The 18,622-nt window shown below is 45.1% G+C and overlaps 1 protein-coding gene across 1 annotated transcript in view; it reads left to right on the top strand.

Moving 5' to 3' along the window:
• The window catches only part of LOC144175882 (uncharacterized), a 48,653-nt gene that overhangs the window by 1,919 nt on the left and 28,112 nt on the right, over positions 1–18,622 (top strand). The window contains exons 2-3 of the mRNA XM_077704937.1: positions 8,906–9,042; positions 12,712–12,913. Of these exons, the coding sequence (XP_077561063.1) occupies positions 8,920–9,042; positions 12,712–12,913 (325 nt within the window). The 5' untranslated portion in view covers positions 8,906–8,919. The remainder of the gene's footprint in view (positions 1–8,905; positions 9,043–12,711; positions 12,914–18,622) is intronic.

Here is an 18,622-nt window from a genome sequence, read left to right on the forward strand (position 1 = left end):
TAAGCTGCTTGAAATGCTAAACCTAAATAGAAGTGTAAATAGATTCTACATTAAATACCTTATATTTCCATCACTGGCTTCGCTGGTATACATTTCCTTGCAATAGACAATGAGGATGGAGTGCCTTACGATTTAGTTTTGGCACTGGGTCTCCATAGTAAATGGCGCTCACGTACAGCAAGGTTGTGCAATGATGTTGATGCGCTATGTGCAAGGGAGTATTTCACAGAGAGCGTTGGTCGGTTTGTTGAAGTTATGAAGTTCCACCAGGAACTACCTGATTGGCTGCACAATTAGCGCAACTAATCGATATGAGGGCATTTTAAATTGACAAAGTCAGCCCGTTAGTGGCTGGCCACTCCACCTCTTGTATGTGTACATATTTAAAATGTTGAGATGTTTGCTGTTGTAAATTTTCAAAGACAGGCAATAAATACAAAAAAGGCCCGCGGCGGAGTGGTCTGGAGCGCTGGGTATATTGTTCTGCAAGCGATAAGTTCGAATCCCCGAGAGTACATTCCTTCTTTTTTTTTTGTAAGTTGACTTCATCGTTTTCAGCCGATGTTCTCTATACTGAGTTCACCGTTTTTGGGCCGTAATGTTCACTGCTCCAGGAACTAGTTCACGGAACGCGCCCAGGCGGACACTGACACGCTAGCGAGTTCTCGTTGACGTGCTGTTGCCATACGCACCGACTGCTTGCGGGGAGTGCGCACAGGCCAGGATCAACAGGCTCTTGGCCTGCTGCGAACACGCTTTTTACGATGAAGGCATGAGTGAGGCAAGCTCCAAATATGGGGGGAAAGCGCATGGTATTTGAGCGTCTGCGGTGACGCGGAGAACATTCATTCCCTGCGTAGGCCTCCGATAGTGATTGCTACGATTCCAAGCCGTCCTGAGAGGCTTATCTTAGGCATTTTACAGCCTACAACACGGCAGAAGCGCGGTACGACGATTACTGAGATATCGAGAATGCCCATCCAATGATGCCGTGGGATGTCAAGCACGTTGCTTTACAGAACTGAAACCGAAACTTGTTTGAATGTTAACCTTCGACATCCTCCAATCAAGGTAAATATCCTCCCGTCGCCACAGCCTTTAGTTGGTGCGTGCGCCACAGAGCGCGCATAGTAGTTTTTTGTCTCGCGCTTCATCAAATAATTACCGACTTATCAACCGGATAAACGATAAAAAGTATGTTAATTTCAGCCAGTCTACGCAGTGCAAGCCAAAACCGGGAGCTTGAAAAATTTACTTCAGACTCCCTTTAAGATTTGCACTAAAGGCATCACAGTTGTTCGGTTACCGTGCCGTTACTGTGGAGGCAGGAAATCACTAGCGGCATACTCGTTTGTCATGGAAAAAAACTCAGCCACGAATCATCCCGATCATGACGGTAGTAATATCTAATCGCTTATAATCTCACCGGGTGCCCTGTTCACCACACGTGCACTGGGGAACGAGCTTCGGACTTTTGCGCACGAACTCGTTTGCGTCGGCTTGGGCTGGCGAACGTGCCCACGAAATCCTCCTCGAGTGGAGACGTCACTGCATGCGCCGGCACAGCAGCCTTATCGTAGCTTTGCCTGGCCCCATTCGATGATGTATATTTTTTGTGGTTCTTATTTTGAATCGGGAGGTCGGTTGTCAGCAACTTGCTTCCCTGTTTTATTCCACACACTTGCTCTCCTCTTGGTTAACCTAATAAATTTGCCCCACCCCCGCTTTTCCCCTTTTGTTTTTAACTGAATCGCTCCCTCCGCCCTTTCCCCTTTTCCCCGCTGTTCGAAATTCTCATCCGTATATACTTCCCCTTGCGTGCCCATCTCCTCGCTGCTTTTTTCTCCACCGCCATTCCACCCGACTCTTCATCACCTCTATGGCACTAAAGTTGAGGCTCCCGCTCTTGCTGATTTCTAATATCTCTTTCCTATAAGTTTCTAGGGTTTTTTTTCGATTCCGTTCTCTGTGCCCACTTCGTTGTCTCTGCCGCCTTGACCTTCTTTTAATTTGTTGTGTATACACCGCTTTCCCACGCCGACTTTCCATGCCGCTTGGTCAGCTGCCTGGCCCTCCGCTTCCATCGCGTGTCCATATATGCCCCCCATATACAGCAGGTACCTAAACACTCTCGCGGCCCATTTGTCCTCCTCCATGTCAAAAAGTCTCTTCTGAAACTTTATCTTGCATCGCGCTTCCCTTGCGCCGAAGGACGACAGGGCCCTATCACCCTCTATCATTTCATGCGTACTTTTGGTGTGGGCCCCTTGGGACAGCCTGCCTACCGCCCTCTGATTCCCCTCCAGTCCCGCTTGGCTCTCTGCTTTCATGAGGAGAACCGAGTTTCCGAAAGTCGGTCCTCGTACCATGACCCCTTGCGAGATCCCCCTTACCACCTGGATGTTGGCGCATAGGCCTGTACTATTTTGAACCTGTATCTTTATATATTGTCATTTATATTGTGTCAACTTAGGGCAAGACAGGCTTGAATTGTTCCAGTTTCTTCTGTAGGTGTTTTAGTTTGTTGTGCCACAACTGGCCCTGAATATATTGCCAATGCACGTTGACTCACCGAGCTCCGACTTCAACACGGCCGTGTGTTTCTGCTTGCAGGTTCGGTTTGGTGATATCTTCACCGACAGTTGTGGCAAGATACTGACGCGGTTAGCGCAGACAACTTCCGCCGGCAGCGCTTATCCCAAAACCGTTTTTGCTATCCGAGCATGTGAAATTCTGTACTTCCGCTGCATGCAAAAACAACGTCAGGGAACATGGCTTGGCTTGGGAGGCACGTGAGGGGGAGAGACAGGGGAGTGTCGATGACGTGGAGGCCGGGGCGGCCGAACATTTCCCACAACGCCTAAGCAAAGCGAATCTCGGCGGGACGGAGTGCAGCTCTTTGGGGCCGCACGCCTGAGGTTACTTAAAGACCCAATGGGCACCTCGTGCCCGGCCCAGTTTTAAACTGCAGGACGCTTTCTCAACGCCCAGTTTCTTAGGTTAGAAAGCCATTGACGCTACTCGCCATCGTTACAAGCCGGCACCCGCAAATACGCCCGAACTTCTGGTGCCGGAACTCAACAGAGACTCAAGAGCCTTTTTTGGTGTCAATATCTGTTTCTAACTACAGAATTTACCACCCCTTCCTTATAAAAGTTAACAGAAGCGTGAAAGCTAAAATCCTGGCCAATATTCTCTCTAAGTGCGGCCAGTCGATCGTCGCAACTTTAGATATCAAAATCGCAAGCGAAGAACGAGCCCATACGACGATTGTCCGCGCATGAGGACATCTACGAACAATAGAAACGCGTACTGACCTGTGGTGTCTGAAATAAAGGTAAACGAGCATGCTCCTTCTTCGTTATCGATGCGTGCATTTTCTATCTAGAACCGCGCTTTTAAATGCAGAACATTTCAGTAACTCACGATGTCACCCGCGTTGACGTCCGTAGTCCGCACCGTCGTTGTCCCTACTATATAAAAAAGAAAATACTATCCTGCGCCATGTTTCGATCCCTCGACCCTGTGGGTGGAACGCAATGTACATGGCGCTCTACCCACTGCGCCACAAAGCCGACACAGAATGGGACGCTACCAACGCGCCTTATATCGTTGACTCATTCAAATTACTGCTGACGAGCGCTCTCTCGTCAGCAGTTGCCACAAGTGCAACAACATTAACGTAACGCAAACTACTTAACGTCGTGCGCCCCCGGAAATGCTCTGCATTTGATCGTGCCCCTCGCGAGGGGGATGTTTATACAGGAACTCCTACTTCTAGCAGACTCCTGGAGCCCTCTTTCTGCCATTGTAGAGACTATGAGGCGGTCTTCCAAGGGCGCCAAATTTGAATTCTACAAAATCGATTTTTTTCGGAATTTTCTAGTAACCGTTTTAACACAGTGCAAGGCCGGTTTCACGCACACACCACGTGTCCAGAGATCTTGTGAGAGCTCGGTGGACCAACCGGTCTACTTCGAAATACATAAGCTTTTGACAGAACACATTCGGCCCCACTAAAAAAGCTTTTGCTTCAAAATTTTATTGTCCCGGAAATATGTTTTGATGTTTTATTCATCCAGCGTCAGCATACTTCGTTTCTGTCTTCCAGTTAAATCCGACATCTGCCAAATAGTTTTGCGACAACTGTAAAGTACGAATCTAAGCACTCTTCAAGGAGGTGGGAGACAAAGGTACGGAAAATTACAGTAGATAGCACTGGTTCTGTCAAGGAGATTCAAAGACTTGTTAAACCTTCTACACGTGTAGCTATTACGTTTTCGCATTCCTTCCAATGTGCGCAGAAACAATCTACGATACTTCAGCCTATTTCAATGTGAAATATGCAATATATTAAAACAGGCTTCGATGTTATTCTGCTAACGCTTGTTGGAACTACATGTGATGAGATAGCTGGCCGAGACGAAAACAGTATGCATGACGGCATGCAAAGCAAAGCGGCGGAAAAAATATGAACATTTTTGTTCCGCTGTGCAACTTTGGAATTACGGAACTTCTAAGCGACCGTACGTAACCGAAATAAAACAACCATGACTGAGCATGTGAAGAACACTGAGAAAATAAAGGTGCAGAATAGTTGAAGTCTGTCAGGGATAACTCACATTGTTCGAAAAAGAATATCGTTTCAACTCGATACGTCATTTGAAAATGTGCCTGAAAATGTCATTAAGTTTCTTCACCTAAAACAAACAATGTCACTTCGCAGGAATGGGATATATACGCGGTTAGGGGGCACATTTATACCAAACAAAAAAGGTAGCCCGTCAGCCATTAGGCTATTTTAACGAGACCATATTTAGAGCAACGGCGGTAAGATATTTTATACTTGGGGTACCCCTCATGTACGGAACATGCTTTAATGCCGAATTAGGGACCATGGGATTTGCGGAGGCACATGCGCAAGAAAGATAAAGACGGCGGGAAGCGGATATGAGGTAAAACAAGTTGGTGTATCATTATAATCAGTGGCGTGAGAGAAGAATGCGCCCTACATTGACAGTAGTTAAAAATAAGACATATTTGTTCCAGAATCTGCAGTCGTTTTTTGACCCGTTCTCTCAGAATGCGAAAAAAGTAGTACAGGCGCGAGAGACCTTGTTTTTGCCCAATTTCTCCTCAGAGATCATGCCTGTCTTCAGATTGAGTGTTGTTGCGTCCATTTACCCTTTTATTGTAATACTATTCTGATAAGATTGTGGTAATGTTTGCTGCCTTCGGCATACTTTATAATAAAGCGCTCATAATCGACCTTAATTTTAAGCCTGGGTTACTTGCTTTTTCCTTTTCGCCTCCCTCAGAAAAGCGGCCGCCGCGGCCGGGAATAGTTGGTTAAACATGTAGAGCTGTAACATAGCCAGTGCCTTTTATGTTAATACGAGCAAAAGATAACATAACGTAACCGTAGTTTCACTAAATAAGGTTTAGTTATTTAGTTTACACTGGTTAACCCGATATGAAAATGAACTGGACTTTCACTTTCGTTTTTCTTCCTATACAAAATACACAAACCAGAACCTTTTGCGCGCCGTGATTGAGATGCTCATGTAACGAGCGTTGTGTAGGAAAGTAGGTACACTAATTGCCGTTTTTAAAAGTGTAGCAAAGCCGAATTCATGCCCGTCACACTTATATGAAGGTCACGGTATACATTTAAATAAAACAGAATTTGACGACGACGCCGTTTCGGCGAAACAATATCTGCTACTGTTTCTATATGCGCCTAATTAAGCCGCGTCTCTATACTCACCAAAACAGCACGTGATAACTTCTAAAATTTTAGAAATGCGCCCGGAGACAGCATAATAAAATGAGTTCCTTACGGGAACTACTGGCCTCGAAATAGAACAATTCTCGATTCGTGAAAGCTAGCTTGTCGAAAAAATTGTGCCCATCTCCCCGCGAGAAGGACTCGAGTAAATGCGTCGCATAGGGGGTGTGTGTATTGCGTTAACATTTAGTGTTTGGGGAGTTGGTGGTAGTGAATGCGTTTTATCAGCAACTTCTTGACATAGTTTAAATGAGGCAAGGATATAAGGCGCGTTCGTAGCCTCCCATTCTGGGTCGGCTTTGTGGCGCAGTGGGTAGAGCACCATGTACCTTGCGTTCCGCCCGCAGGGTCGAGGGATCGAAACCAGGCGCCGGATAGTATTTTTTTTTATATAGTGTAGGGGGAGGGGTGCGGACTACGACTACGGACGTCAACGTGGGTGACATCGTGAGTTACTGAAATGCTCTGCATGTAAAATTACTTTCCTTAACGGCACCGAGTCGCTTATACAACGTACACGGTCATGACAACCCCCAACAACGGCATTTCCTTTTATCTGGAGTTAGAATGACAATCTTGTTTCTTAATTGCTTATTAGGTGCCAGTAGGTCAGAAGCGAAGGGGGTAAACGAAAGCAGAATGAACAGACGGCCGTGGGTACGACTTGCGCAGCCATGCAGACGATCATCCCCTATTACAGATCGGGTAAAACTTTTTCATTTATCGAATTCTAGTGCAATTAGCTCTTAATAATAAATAATTTGGGCACACAAACAATAATTGTGTACGTTTCTTTTTTTGTCGTGGCTGAGAATGTGTCGTCTGCGTTAGCGAGGAACAGCATACAACAGTATTCTCCCTCGCAGACGACGAGTTCATGGCTGTATCACGCTGAAGCGCAATGCATGCAAAATTACGACGTAACAAGACTTGTTCTGTTTAATTTATTCCCATCATTTACATCAGAAATATTCCCCACAAAGAGTTCTTCATAGCAGTAATGATCAAGTACCAGAATTTGTTTTGTTCAATTCTTAGTCGCAGCTCTTCTCGTGTTAGATGTAGCAGCAAAAGCGTGCCATATTGTTTGTATCTGGCAGTTAAAGTATTTTATTTGTAGTTTTAAAACTTTATTGGCATGCCCCCGTCTATGACCGGACCGTTTGTTAGTGCTGCCTGTCTTCCTTAAAACGTTTTTCGCTTTGTAGCAATAACTGAGAGCCAATGCATAGCCTCCAGCTGTGCCGGTGGTTCCCTGAAAGATGTGTGTCCATTGTACATATTTGCTATAGGCAGGTAAGCTGCAGACGCAATTCCAGCCAGTTAATGGCCGATGTGTTACTATGTGCTGGTTGCTTTAAATGGCCGCTCCCTCCACTAACAATTGCAGAACATAAACCAGCGCAATGATTTAGTGCAAAGGAACAGTATACGATGCAGTTAAGCGATTTTGTATGCATAATGAGGTTTTATGTAAAACAAAAAATATACGATGGCCCAGCCGGGATTTTAACCCAAGTCTTTTGCGTAGGAGCCCAATACTGTTTCCGCTGTGCTACGGTGGACGAGCAACGTTTCCAGTGCCTCTAAACGGTTTCACCCCTGTATTTGCCTCACATTATGGGGCCCGTTTGAACCTCTTTGTACTTCTAGTTCACTCTAGCGAAAGCACAAAACGGACTCGCCAAAATTCCAAAATTCAAACTGTCAAAGACTGAGGCCAAACTGTAATTTAGCTCAGCCAAAATGCAAAGCCAAAGAGCAAAGCTAAATGTTGCTCTTCTTAGACAATGTATTTCTTGATTATCATCATTATCGCTTTCCTTCAGTGTGCGCAAAGTTGGCTTTCCCGCCGTGTCTTTCATCCTCATCATCATTTTCCTGCAGTGAATTTAAAGTTGGCTTTCATGCAGTGTGTTTTACTCGTACGTCAACGCCATCAGGGAGGCATTGAAGGCTTTGATTTAAAACGGTTTATGTTCTGATTTATCTCCGCAGCAGGGCGGCCGCACTTTTTACACACATCAAGAGAAAGGGTTATATTCGGCTGTGTTCCCGAACCTCTGGCAGTCGAACCCAACACTCTTGGACAATATTCTGGGACTCGTACCAGTTGTATATAATTTTTAACTACGTGGGGAATGTCGTTTGTTCAAAACGCAGCATTGCCTGAGCCTATTATATAGTAAGCGAAGTACTTCGACCTATATCAGCGGATGTAACTGGATGGTTTCGCTGCATTCATTTGACACTTCAAATAGTGTCTTCGATTGTCCGCAAAAAACTCACTAATTAAAAATTTACTTCCAAGGTTTCTGCATTTCTGGCTAAATATAAGGCGGTGTATGACGTTTGTATGACGTTTGGCGTTTACTTCTATGGGCTCACTGTTGGCTGCGGCATCGGCGGCAACGGCGGCGGGGAGTTAGGGACTAGGTGCTGCTAGGAAAATCGCTACGACATGTCCGGGATTTCGTCTTGCTCTAATTTAGTAATTGTGGTTGGGATAATCTCGCATGACCGGCTTACCCTGTCAGGGAGCGTCTTGGTGGCGTCATCTTCCCGTTGTTGCATACGGTCATCTCACCCAGTTTTGCATGTTCATAGACGTTCACTTCTGAGTACCGCCGAGTGAGAAAAGTCTGGGATAGCGGAGAGAAGTTCAAGATCACCGCCCTATGGATGTTTGGAGTAAGTGTCTTTAGGGCGCTTTGAAGTATACCGAGTGAGCCGGGAGACTTTCCATCCAAAGGTGTTGCGACAAGCGCAAACGCAGCCACTGTGCCGACATCTGTGATCGGGAGAAGGCGAAGTTTTGGAAACCATCACAACGTTAGCCCTCAGAGACGTCTCGTGAAAGCTGACTAAAATTTCAAGGCTACGATGTTCCAAATTGTTTGGTTCGGTGATCAAACCAGATATACATGGACGTGCGGGTGTACCTAAAAGGCGCTAGTATCGCTAAAACTATTACAACAGGAGAAAGATTCTGCGGTACGTTATAAGGACGACAGCTAGGCGCGTACCCCCAGCGGCGATCCCGCCAGAAGTTAAAGTTAGCCCGCGTTATTGTAGAGCGCCTAAGTTGGCTAAATTTTTGATGCGAATTACTTGCAGGAACTTCACCGGCAATGAAGGTCCGCATTGAAAACGGCATCGTGTACTCGCCTTATCCTGACGTGGACGTGCCAATCAGGTCTTTCTACGATTTGGCCAAGGAGAAGCTGGCAGAGAACCCTGAAAGGACAGCTATGGTAAGAAGTTTGGCAAGACGAATGTTAATAATTTGTAATCGCCTGCTTTTCGCTGTAAATGCTTTGGAATTACGTTTTATATGTCCCTAAGAGTTCGGGAAACTTTGTTGAAAACTTTTAATCCATTTGCGTCAACAAACCGGTGAGTGAAAATAACGTTTTCTGTCTAAGGTATTGATAAAAGACTTTCCGGGTTCTTCATGTATTCTCTACTCCTCAGACTGTAAGTTAGGTACGTGTGTGTGGATGATTTTTAGCAACATCTGGGAAATTTTGGGTGGGCGGGGTCAATTGATGTTTGTTTTTATTTTACCCATGAAGATAATATTGACTGGTGAAGTACTTGGGCATTTACACGGGTGCATTGACGAAATGTAGACATAAAAGGATGAGTTGGTAGGACCATAAAAGCACAGAAAGTAACTTTTCGGAAACTCGAACGGGTAAATGGTCGTATTCATGCGTGAACCGCTCTGCCGCCCACTCAGCACCTTCAAAGTCAAATTTACTACTGCACCCAGAAGGAGCACCTATGCAGTACTATGCCAAGCCGCCTTAAACTATTCACTGCTATGCACAAAGGCAACGCTAAGATAAAATTTTCCCGAGGTAATATAAAAAGTTTATATCAAATTGTGAAGGCTCTAGCGCCTTTTATTAAACACTGGCAAACACCGCCTGTATGGCTATCGAGTGCTACACACCGAGCCACTTGAAAGCAGGCTTCACTACTTTACAGACATGCATTGCTGGGAACACATCGTTACGCGAAAAAACAGGTGGTGTTAATAGCATTTCCTAGCGCGATGAAAGCGTGGCCGATCGATGAAACATTTCCCCCGAACATACGGGACTCCTTGTTGAATCCACATAAAAAGGCTCACGCACTCAATATCATAAAATTACGCACGCAACATGGTCCTCTATCGGGAAGGTAACTTCAAAATGAAGGGGCAGAACCCTTGGAATTGCAAAGTCAGAAGGTAGAGGTGACCATGGAACGTTACAGTCTCCCACCTCAGAGGTCACGTTACATTGAATTCGGGGTTGAGTACTTGGCTTTGTGAGTGTTATACTGCCATGATCCCGAGTATGGTTTTGTAAAATCGCCATCCCTGTCACCGGCCCCACATTAAATGACTTAACGGTGCTGGCACTCTCTACAAACGTACCAGTCTCGTCGCTGAATCAAGACAATAATTTCAAAAATTGTCGGAAATTTTTCTGTTGATGTTTCGTAAGCGAAAATTAATAAAATACAACGATATTCATGGTCGTGCAACGGCTTGGAAAACACCTAGGGGAGTGGCTATTGGAACACAGGGTGTTCGAAAGCTATATTGGCCTCAAACTTAGGGCTGAAAGTGTTTCTTGTAACATGTACACAAATTATTACGAAAGTGATGAGCACTTTATAACTTCCTCCGCTGATTTCTTTTTTTCTCAGATAGCTTGGGAAGACAACAGGACTCGAATTTCACTCGGAACAATATGGACGGCAAGGGTTAGAAACGTTAATGAAACTTTAGAAGCGGGCCCGAATGGAAGGGAAACAAAAAACTTCGGCAATAAATCCCTTCAAGAGTTAGTATCTATAACTGCTGGTTGTAAGCTGTTATAAATTCTGGCGAAGCTTGCACTAAGTCGAATTGCAAAGGTTGAATGAAACCGCTGGCCTAGTTCCGACGTGATCTTTACGGCGGAGCTGTGCCGTGATTACCACCATCGCAAAGCATCAAATCGGCTGAGTCTTTGGTATTACATCTTTTGTTAAAAATAGAGGAGTATTCCAAAGGCGTCAGTATGAACTGAAAACGTTAGAGAATGTTAGAAAATATTTTGGAGGTGGCGCGTCAAGTGTTCGTGAGACGGTTCCGAATCGTTGTACACTATCAGAACTTTTCTTATCGCTACCCATGCCCAGATTTTAACGTCCATGACCATCACACGGAGTTAAAAAATCTTAAAAAAAGATTGGCAATGCTAGGCAATTCTAGCTTTTGTTTTGTGTGTCGTGGTATTTGTGGTTCGGGAAAAGTAGAATCGGCTACAAAAACTTACTGTTCCTGCAGCCGATCTTTTTCCTACAGGAACCGGCAGTTACAGACAGCGTGCGGGTAATAAAATTGCTCGTAATAGAGCGGCTGCCAAATTGCCTAACATTTGAGCAATTTGGTAGATCAATTCATGATGAATCTTGTCACCATTGGGGAAAGGCAAATGTTTTTACTATGATGACAACCTTTCGCACATTTCAGGCCCAACAGAAGCACGTGAGACTAAGTCTGTTTATAAAAATGGTGGTTTAATTTAGGAGACAACGTTTTTTCACAAAAGCCGCTGGCATGCTACTGGTAACACCATAGCGGTGTTGGATACCACAGCGAGTGGATGTCCCGCAAGTCGGCGACGCATTAATCAATGAAGCTTTTTAGGGTTCATTGGTGGTGCTTTTGAAATATTTCCACGGCATAGCCATGTCTAGAAACGTTCCCTCAATTTCGGAAAAATAGAAGCCAGGGAAGTAATTGCCAGAAATCATTGTGCCGAAATTCGCACGCTTTTATATGGAAGGGACTAGGGCTAAAATTTAAATCTGCCTGCTGAGGAATAGCATTGCGATGATGCGTAGCTTCGCTGTACTTTTGTTGCATTTGTGCATAAAGTTGGATAAAATAGTCGTTGCCTTGGTATAGTTACAGCTCCTCTAAAATACTGCACGTTGCTGCTTGAAACCCGAAAGGTACTGCAAATAAATTTCTTATTGCCTGTTTTAACAAACAAATCTGCAGAAATTCAGACAATTGTCTACTAATTCGTCGCATTCTTATGCCGCTTGTGTAGACTGTGAGTATATTACAGCCAAAAATGGCTTCGTTCATTTTGTTTTTGTGTTTTCTAGTTTTTGCTTTTTCAAAATAATGACCGCGAAATTATCTTCAGTTTCACTATATAAGGGTTAACGGTGTTACTTTCTCCAACTTTGCATTTCTGTGGAAATGCATTGGGTTACACGGTTCTGGCTGTCAAGATACTCGGCAAAGAATGCTACTCATTAAAACCTGTTTCAGTTTCCGTTTAGCGCCAACATATTCCTACAAGATCAAAGAAAGCGCTGAGCGCTGAGCCTCGCCAATGCAGCACAAATCAATGTCTGCCATGCGCTCAAACACTGGAAAATGTGTACTTCCAGTGAAATGAAACTATATAAAGGTTCTCGAGGCAGATATTTTCTCGTTACTGAGCAAGCGTGAGGTTGGCAAGCCTTTGGGAACTCTGGGTAATTTCTTATAAATTTTACATTATCTGAGGGGGGTTTTGACTCACACATTTGAAATACGGAGGTTGGTCTATGCATTACCTGTTCTATATTTGGATTCAGCAAAACTCTGTTCCAGTCAATATTACATTCACGCACAGTTATGCAATTTTGGCCTCCTTTACTTGTGTTCGCTTTGTTGAATCAGAATTTCCCAACAATAGTCTCTATACATTAATTTATTTACAGAATGCTGCAATAGTGAAATGTAGAATGCCTTGTTAAAAATGACCAATTTTAAGTAGAAAATAGGGAAAATTATTGATGCGAGCACCTGTCCTGGCAGCACTGCAATTGATGACATTAAATATTTACGTACACAGTTGTGATCAGTTGAACTTCTTGTGCAGGTTGATGACGAACTATGCCTGAGTCGGGCTCAACTGATGGTCCGTATGAAGCGCTACGCCGTCGGCTTCCGTCGCCATGGAGCCCAGCCGGGAGACCGCGTGTGCGTTCACTTGAACAACACCGTGGAAAATTACGCTGCTATGTATGGATGCATCCTTGCCGGAGCCACCATTGTTATGGCCAAGACGTCGCTCACCGAACGTAAGTTGGCATCGCTTCACAACAGCGTTTTCTGCAATAAAATCGCCGACAGGACCTCTGCTGTGACCGCACTCCAGGGTGGAAAAGAAGCGGCACGCTGGACATAAAAGCACTGATATGAGGGGCACTTATAAACTGAAAAACAATGCGTAATGTGCAAACAGATGTCAAACTGCACGTTATGAGGGCAGAAAAAGATAGGCACATTGTTGTCAAAAAACAGATTCACAGGATTGTTCGTGTGGGTACTGCGCAAAGTTAAGGCTCTCAGAAGAAGTTCTGATATTTCAAATGGTACACTAAACCTATTTTGTGACAAATGTGGGAACTGCTTACGGTACTATATGTGATAGTTGACTGCCTATTACGCCATGAAGCTAAGTTGCGACACTTCGTTGAGATGCAGACCTACAGAAATCTACTACACTTGTCCTTAATTATAACAGGGGAATCAATTTTTACCAACAAACGTGTTTTAGCCTGTATCGATGAAAACATTTTTTTTAAACTTATCTCAAACTGCAGAGTTTCTTCATTTGCATGAGGAGCATTGAGCTACAAGGCGTCTTTCACGCTTCCATCACTATTTCCTTCATCTATCATTATGATTACCTTCATACTTTGGATGAAAGTCCTTTACTGCCGCACATTTATCTACATCAGTAAGGTAGTGCATATGCCATACATTGTATAGCGAGTAACATGATACACTGAGAGACCTCCGAGCGCTGTGTTGCGCTCTTTGGCCTTGGAAGACCTTGTGCAATAAATACACGCACACATTGATGCTGGTGTTTAGACTATGGAGTAGACAGGCACTGTCGAGTTCAAGAAAGTGCATTTCGGCGCAGGGTTGTGTATTCTGCTTTCGCGGTCAAAAAACGAGATTTTTGAGGTTGCTAGAACATACGAATTTTGGAACTTGTTTTTTTTTTTCTCGTCGAAGTTGTTTACAAAAACCCTACAGAGTCGCAAACTCCCAATTGACAAAAGAGAACCCAGAGGAAAGAGTGCCCAGACAACCTGTATGCTAGTTGTGCAGTAGCATTAAGACGCTCATTCCACTGTGTAGCAAATGTTATCTCAACTATACACTCTAACTTTTACTCGACTTAGGTTTTTACGGACTGTTAAGAAAACAAACCTGCCAATGACGCCATAGGTTAGGCCAGGGAATTTCCTGTTCTTGTTTAACTTTACTTCAAAAGTTAGCACAAGGGACACGAGTGGGGAAAACATAGTAGGTGGTCCCACGGTTAAAGTACGAATGTGCAATGATGATAGTTAAAAAAACATACAGCAAACAAGAGAGGATTAGCTATAAAAAAGAAAGAAAAAAACAACTGCTGAAAACACAAACGCAGCAAAAGAGCGAAAACAGAAAAAAAGGCACATACAGTTCTCGCCACAGAAAAAAGAATTTCACAAGAGCGGTACACCAATGCAAAGCTTTGAGGCCAAGGTCAGTCTCAAAAAGCCCGAAAGGGGGTAAATCTTATGTTTTCACGAAAAAAGACACGAATATTTTTTACTGTTGCACAAGGATCCAATATTCTGTTAAAAAGCTTTTTCACTTCGATATAAAAGGGCAGAGTGTGTGAATAATTTAGTATGAGGCCCTAACCTATTCCAAAGTCAGATAGGACAAGATGTAACATTTGTCTACCGCCGTTACTTTGTGGACAAGTTGGGAGCAAATACCGGCATGAAGCAGAGTAAATTATGGACACGGAATGATGGGTTGGTGTAAAATATCTAAGGAAAGCGTATGCTAACTTTGAGAAAGGTAGATGCAATACAAAGTCTTTAACCTACAGTTTTGAATACTAACCGAAAAAATTCCCGCAGCTCGCACTAGTGGTGAAAGGCTGGAGAAACAGCAGATCTGGCGCCCTTTACCTTCGTTTGCGACCCGTCTGTTGCCTCTCGTATGAATTTCTGAATTTGCCGCTGAAAGTTCTACGTTACTGGCCAGCCCGGATCGTTTTAAAAAGTTCGCACGCTTTCCGCTCACAAAGTGGACCACTTTAGCACGCGCAAGAAGCCGCAGCCAAGTTCGAAGCCAACGCCCGCGCTACGAATCCAAAGGGAATGCTGTGCAGCCGGAATGCGATGAGACCTGAGTCGATTAAACGCCGGCTTCTTAATGCGAGGGACTAAGAGGTTCGATTCGAACCCCGGAAGCGTATTTTTCTTTCCAATTGGCTGCACATATGTTATTGTTCCTTGCCACTGCTAACCCCGTATCCTCCAGGCCTTTGGGGTGGCCTAGCGGTTAGGCCGCCGGGTTCGCGGCGTGAATGTCCCGGCGTGAAATTCCGGAACCTCTTTAACCACATTTTTTTCATTGGGCTTCGAGGTTTTGTAGTGCGACGGACGGGCAAAGCTCTGCCAAAACAACTTGGCGCTTAAAAATTCACTGTCCTTTCACCGTGTGACAAAGGATGACTACCGAAGCTGGGATACTTTCCTCCAACCTACTGTAACAAGACACAAGGTAGGCTTGAGGGCGGAGAGAGAGGGGGATAGAGGACTGCGGCCGGCAAGCAAACCCTCCACATATGTCAGCTGGCAGCATCGAGCACGTTAACCATGAACAAACAGCCTTTAGAGTGATGGAAGGGGCTCCATACCATCAGTGGAAAAAGCGAGGGTGAAATACTTGTATTGTGTTATCACCTGCATAGTCGAACAAAGAGGCTGGCGCGCACGTCTCCAAACCACAATTTTCTTCCGAGACGTTCGTAATGTCTGTTACGGTGTACTTCTCGAGTAGTTGATAAACAGAGGGTCACGTAGGGGTTTCCCGGAAAAAAAAAGGGGGGGGGGGATGAAAAAGGAAATTGAACGAACTACACCCTCTAAAAAAGTCCATCTTTCGTACCGCGCGCAGCACCTCGGCTGCGTTTTTGTAACGGTTATAAGCTGCAGCCGATAGAATAACGGAATTAAATACTACAGGTTCCTGTGTACGTGAGTGCATGACGTCCCCACACCAAGACCAACGTCTACATTGGCGCGAACGAGCGGCCAATAAGGCAGAATATAAAAGGACGCCGGTTCGGTACGCATGTACGTGCTCACACTACGAAATTTGGAGGCGATACTTTATTCACTCGATCACGTATTTTAGACTCTAATATGTGGGAAATGTAGGAAGGCATGTCGTCGCCGCTGGGTGGTGTGGAGGCGTAAAAGGCACGCCCCATTCTATCCTTCAGCTTTTCCAGTCGTGAGCGGAGAGCAGGATTCATAGAATGATAACAAACGGCCCAAACGGAGCGCATAAAATCAGACGGCTCCTTCCCAAAACAACCCTGCAGCGCAGAATATCGCAGCAGACGACGCGCTCCTCCGGAAGTTCTTGCAGACGTCACCGAGAAGCGAGGCATCATGGGCAATCAGGCACGCGCGGTCGAGGAGGTCGACGAAACGAGGTAGAATTGCGGCGCGGGCGAAAATGTTTTAATTTGCAATAACTCCACTAATACTCCACGCTTTAACAAAATTCTTGACGGAGGTGATTACTGGGACATTGATTTATCTGAAAACATGAGCACCATATATCAGTGAAACCTCTTTCAGGGCCCCTTTCACAGATCACGTAATACTGTTTCAGGATGGTGCTCCAACTGGCAAAAGACAATTAACTTAAAAATCAGCATGCATGACAATAACGAGGAAAAAAGAAACTTATAAATACTGCTACACCACGAAAGGCACAGCTGTGCTAGAGTACAGAAGCATAAATATCTAGGCCTAACATTAACATCACACCTTAGGTGGGACGAGCATATAGATCGCATTACCTCAATTGGCACCCTTTGTCTACAAAATTTCAAGGATTTGTTAGGCCGATCCTTGAATACGGAAATACTGTGTGGTTTCCTCATAGCCAGAATAACATTAAGAAAATAGAAACAGTACAAAGGAAGGCCATACGATTCATCCATAACAAATTTATTCGGGAACACTCTCCCACTAACCTCCTAGCTAATTCTGCACTTTTTACGCTAGGAGCACCAGCGAAAGAGGGACGCTTAAAATTTATTGATCAACAGCTGCATAGTTATCATAAAACTGACATTTCAAAGTAGCTTTCTTGCTCACAAACATGAGCTACCAGGCACAAACATAGAAACACTTCAGCAGAGTATAAATGTAATAATGATGTGTTTCAATACTCTTTGTTCCGGTTGCTATCCATGAATAAATATTATAGACCCTCTCCAGGGGCGTAGCCAGGAGGGGGACACCGTGCCCGTGCCCCCCCCCCCCCCCCCCCGCAATTTTTTGTGCCAGGCTGGGGTGCGGTTTAAGTAGCCTGAAGAACCACCTGAAGTCACCTTCAGGCGCGAACCTGCAGTTATCTGGGTGCCAATCACGAGCACACTCTTGATCACGCTCACGAGCACGTGCCCGCATAACCGCCGGCTCTTGACGAAAGAATCACCCGTGGAATACCCATAGACCGTCGAACGGGAATTTAGGTCATCATCATTATGATCATCATCATCTAAGCTCCTTAAGGTGGGCTTTACTGTTAGTGTTCAGCATACACAAATAGCATGTCGAAGTCAGTTATTTCAAGCTCCGTTTGAAAACAACGAGCAAGAAGCCTTGTCTTGCGCGTCCCATCTTTTGGTCGACCATGCGCTCCCATCTTTTGGTGAAGCATGCGCTCGGCGTCTCGGACAAGTGACACTAGTCCTGCCTAGCCTTCACAGATAACCTGAAAAATAATCTTTACCAGAAATACATGGGGGCGGGGGTTCCCACTGTTCACAGGCATCTTATCCTGTATAATACTGTTTCAATGCTAATTTTTTGGTTTCGTGAAAATAATTCTGAGCTCTATGCTTCATGCCTGGTCAGCCTGACACATGCAATCGGCGTCTTACCCCTTGGCGCCTTGGCAATTTTACCCACGGGGATCGTTTTCAACCACAGCGATCCAACTCTTGTGGGGTAAGGTTAAGCAGATTTGCTCTCAGACATTAGGTATTGAGGTCCCGGGAAGCTGACCCGGGACGTTTACGCCATGAAACCAGACACGTAAGCATTGGGTCACCCTACAGCCCCGAAGGGTACGGGTTGAGCAGCGGCGGGGAACAATAACATGTGCAGCCATTTGGAAAGATAAAAAAAAAAACTTCTCCAGTGGTCGGAATCGAACCTGGGTCCCTTACGTTATGAAACCAGCATCTGTCCAGTTACGTTATCGCTCGCTTTTTTTTTTTATTAAAGTTACGTTATCGCTCGCATTGCGGCACCACATCATTTTCTTTTGGTTCGGAGGGCGGGCGTCGGCTTTAGACTTCGTCGCGCGTTCTAGCGCGTGCTAACGCGGTTCACTTTGCGAGATGTGAAAGCCTGCAGATGAAACGATCCGGGCCTGCCGGTCATGGAGAACTTTCAGAGCCAAGTTCAGAAGCAAATGTGAGGTGCAAAAGCCAGGTCTCTGCTTTTTCTGCAGCCATGCACCACCAGCGCAAGCTGGGCCAGTTTGTTGTTCTTGAAGCGCGCACTCCCCGCCTCCGCGCCCCTCCTCATGAGCTCCTCGTGAGCCTCCTCGAAACTTTCCTTCATTCCGTAAGGTTTTTTGGAGCGACAAACGGAAAATGCTAAGCATAAAGAAATACGCTGTTTAGGCTTAACCCTGCCCACGCCGCTGTGCACGCTGTGCATGTAGCGCACAGCGGCGCGAGA

This window comes from Haemaphysalis longicornis, unplaced genomic scaffold (assembly GCF_048455015.1).
Source record: "Haemaphysalis longicornis isolate Haplotype H1 unplaced genomic scaffold, Haemaphysalis longicornis Haplotype H1 scaffold_3, whole genome shotgun sequence".
NCBI lineage: Eukaryota > Metazoa > Arthropoda > Arachnida > Ixodida > Ixodidae > Haemaphysalis > Haemaphysalis longicornis.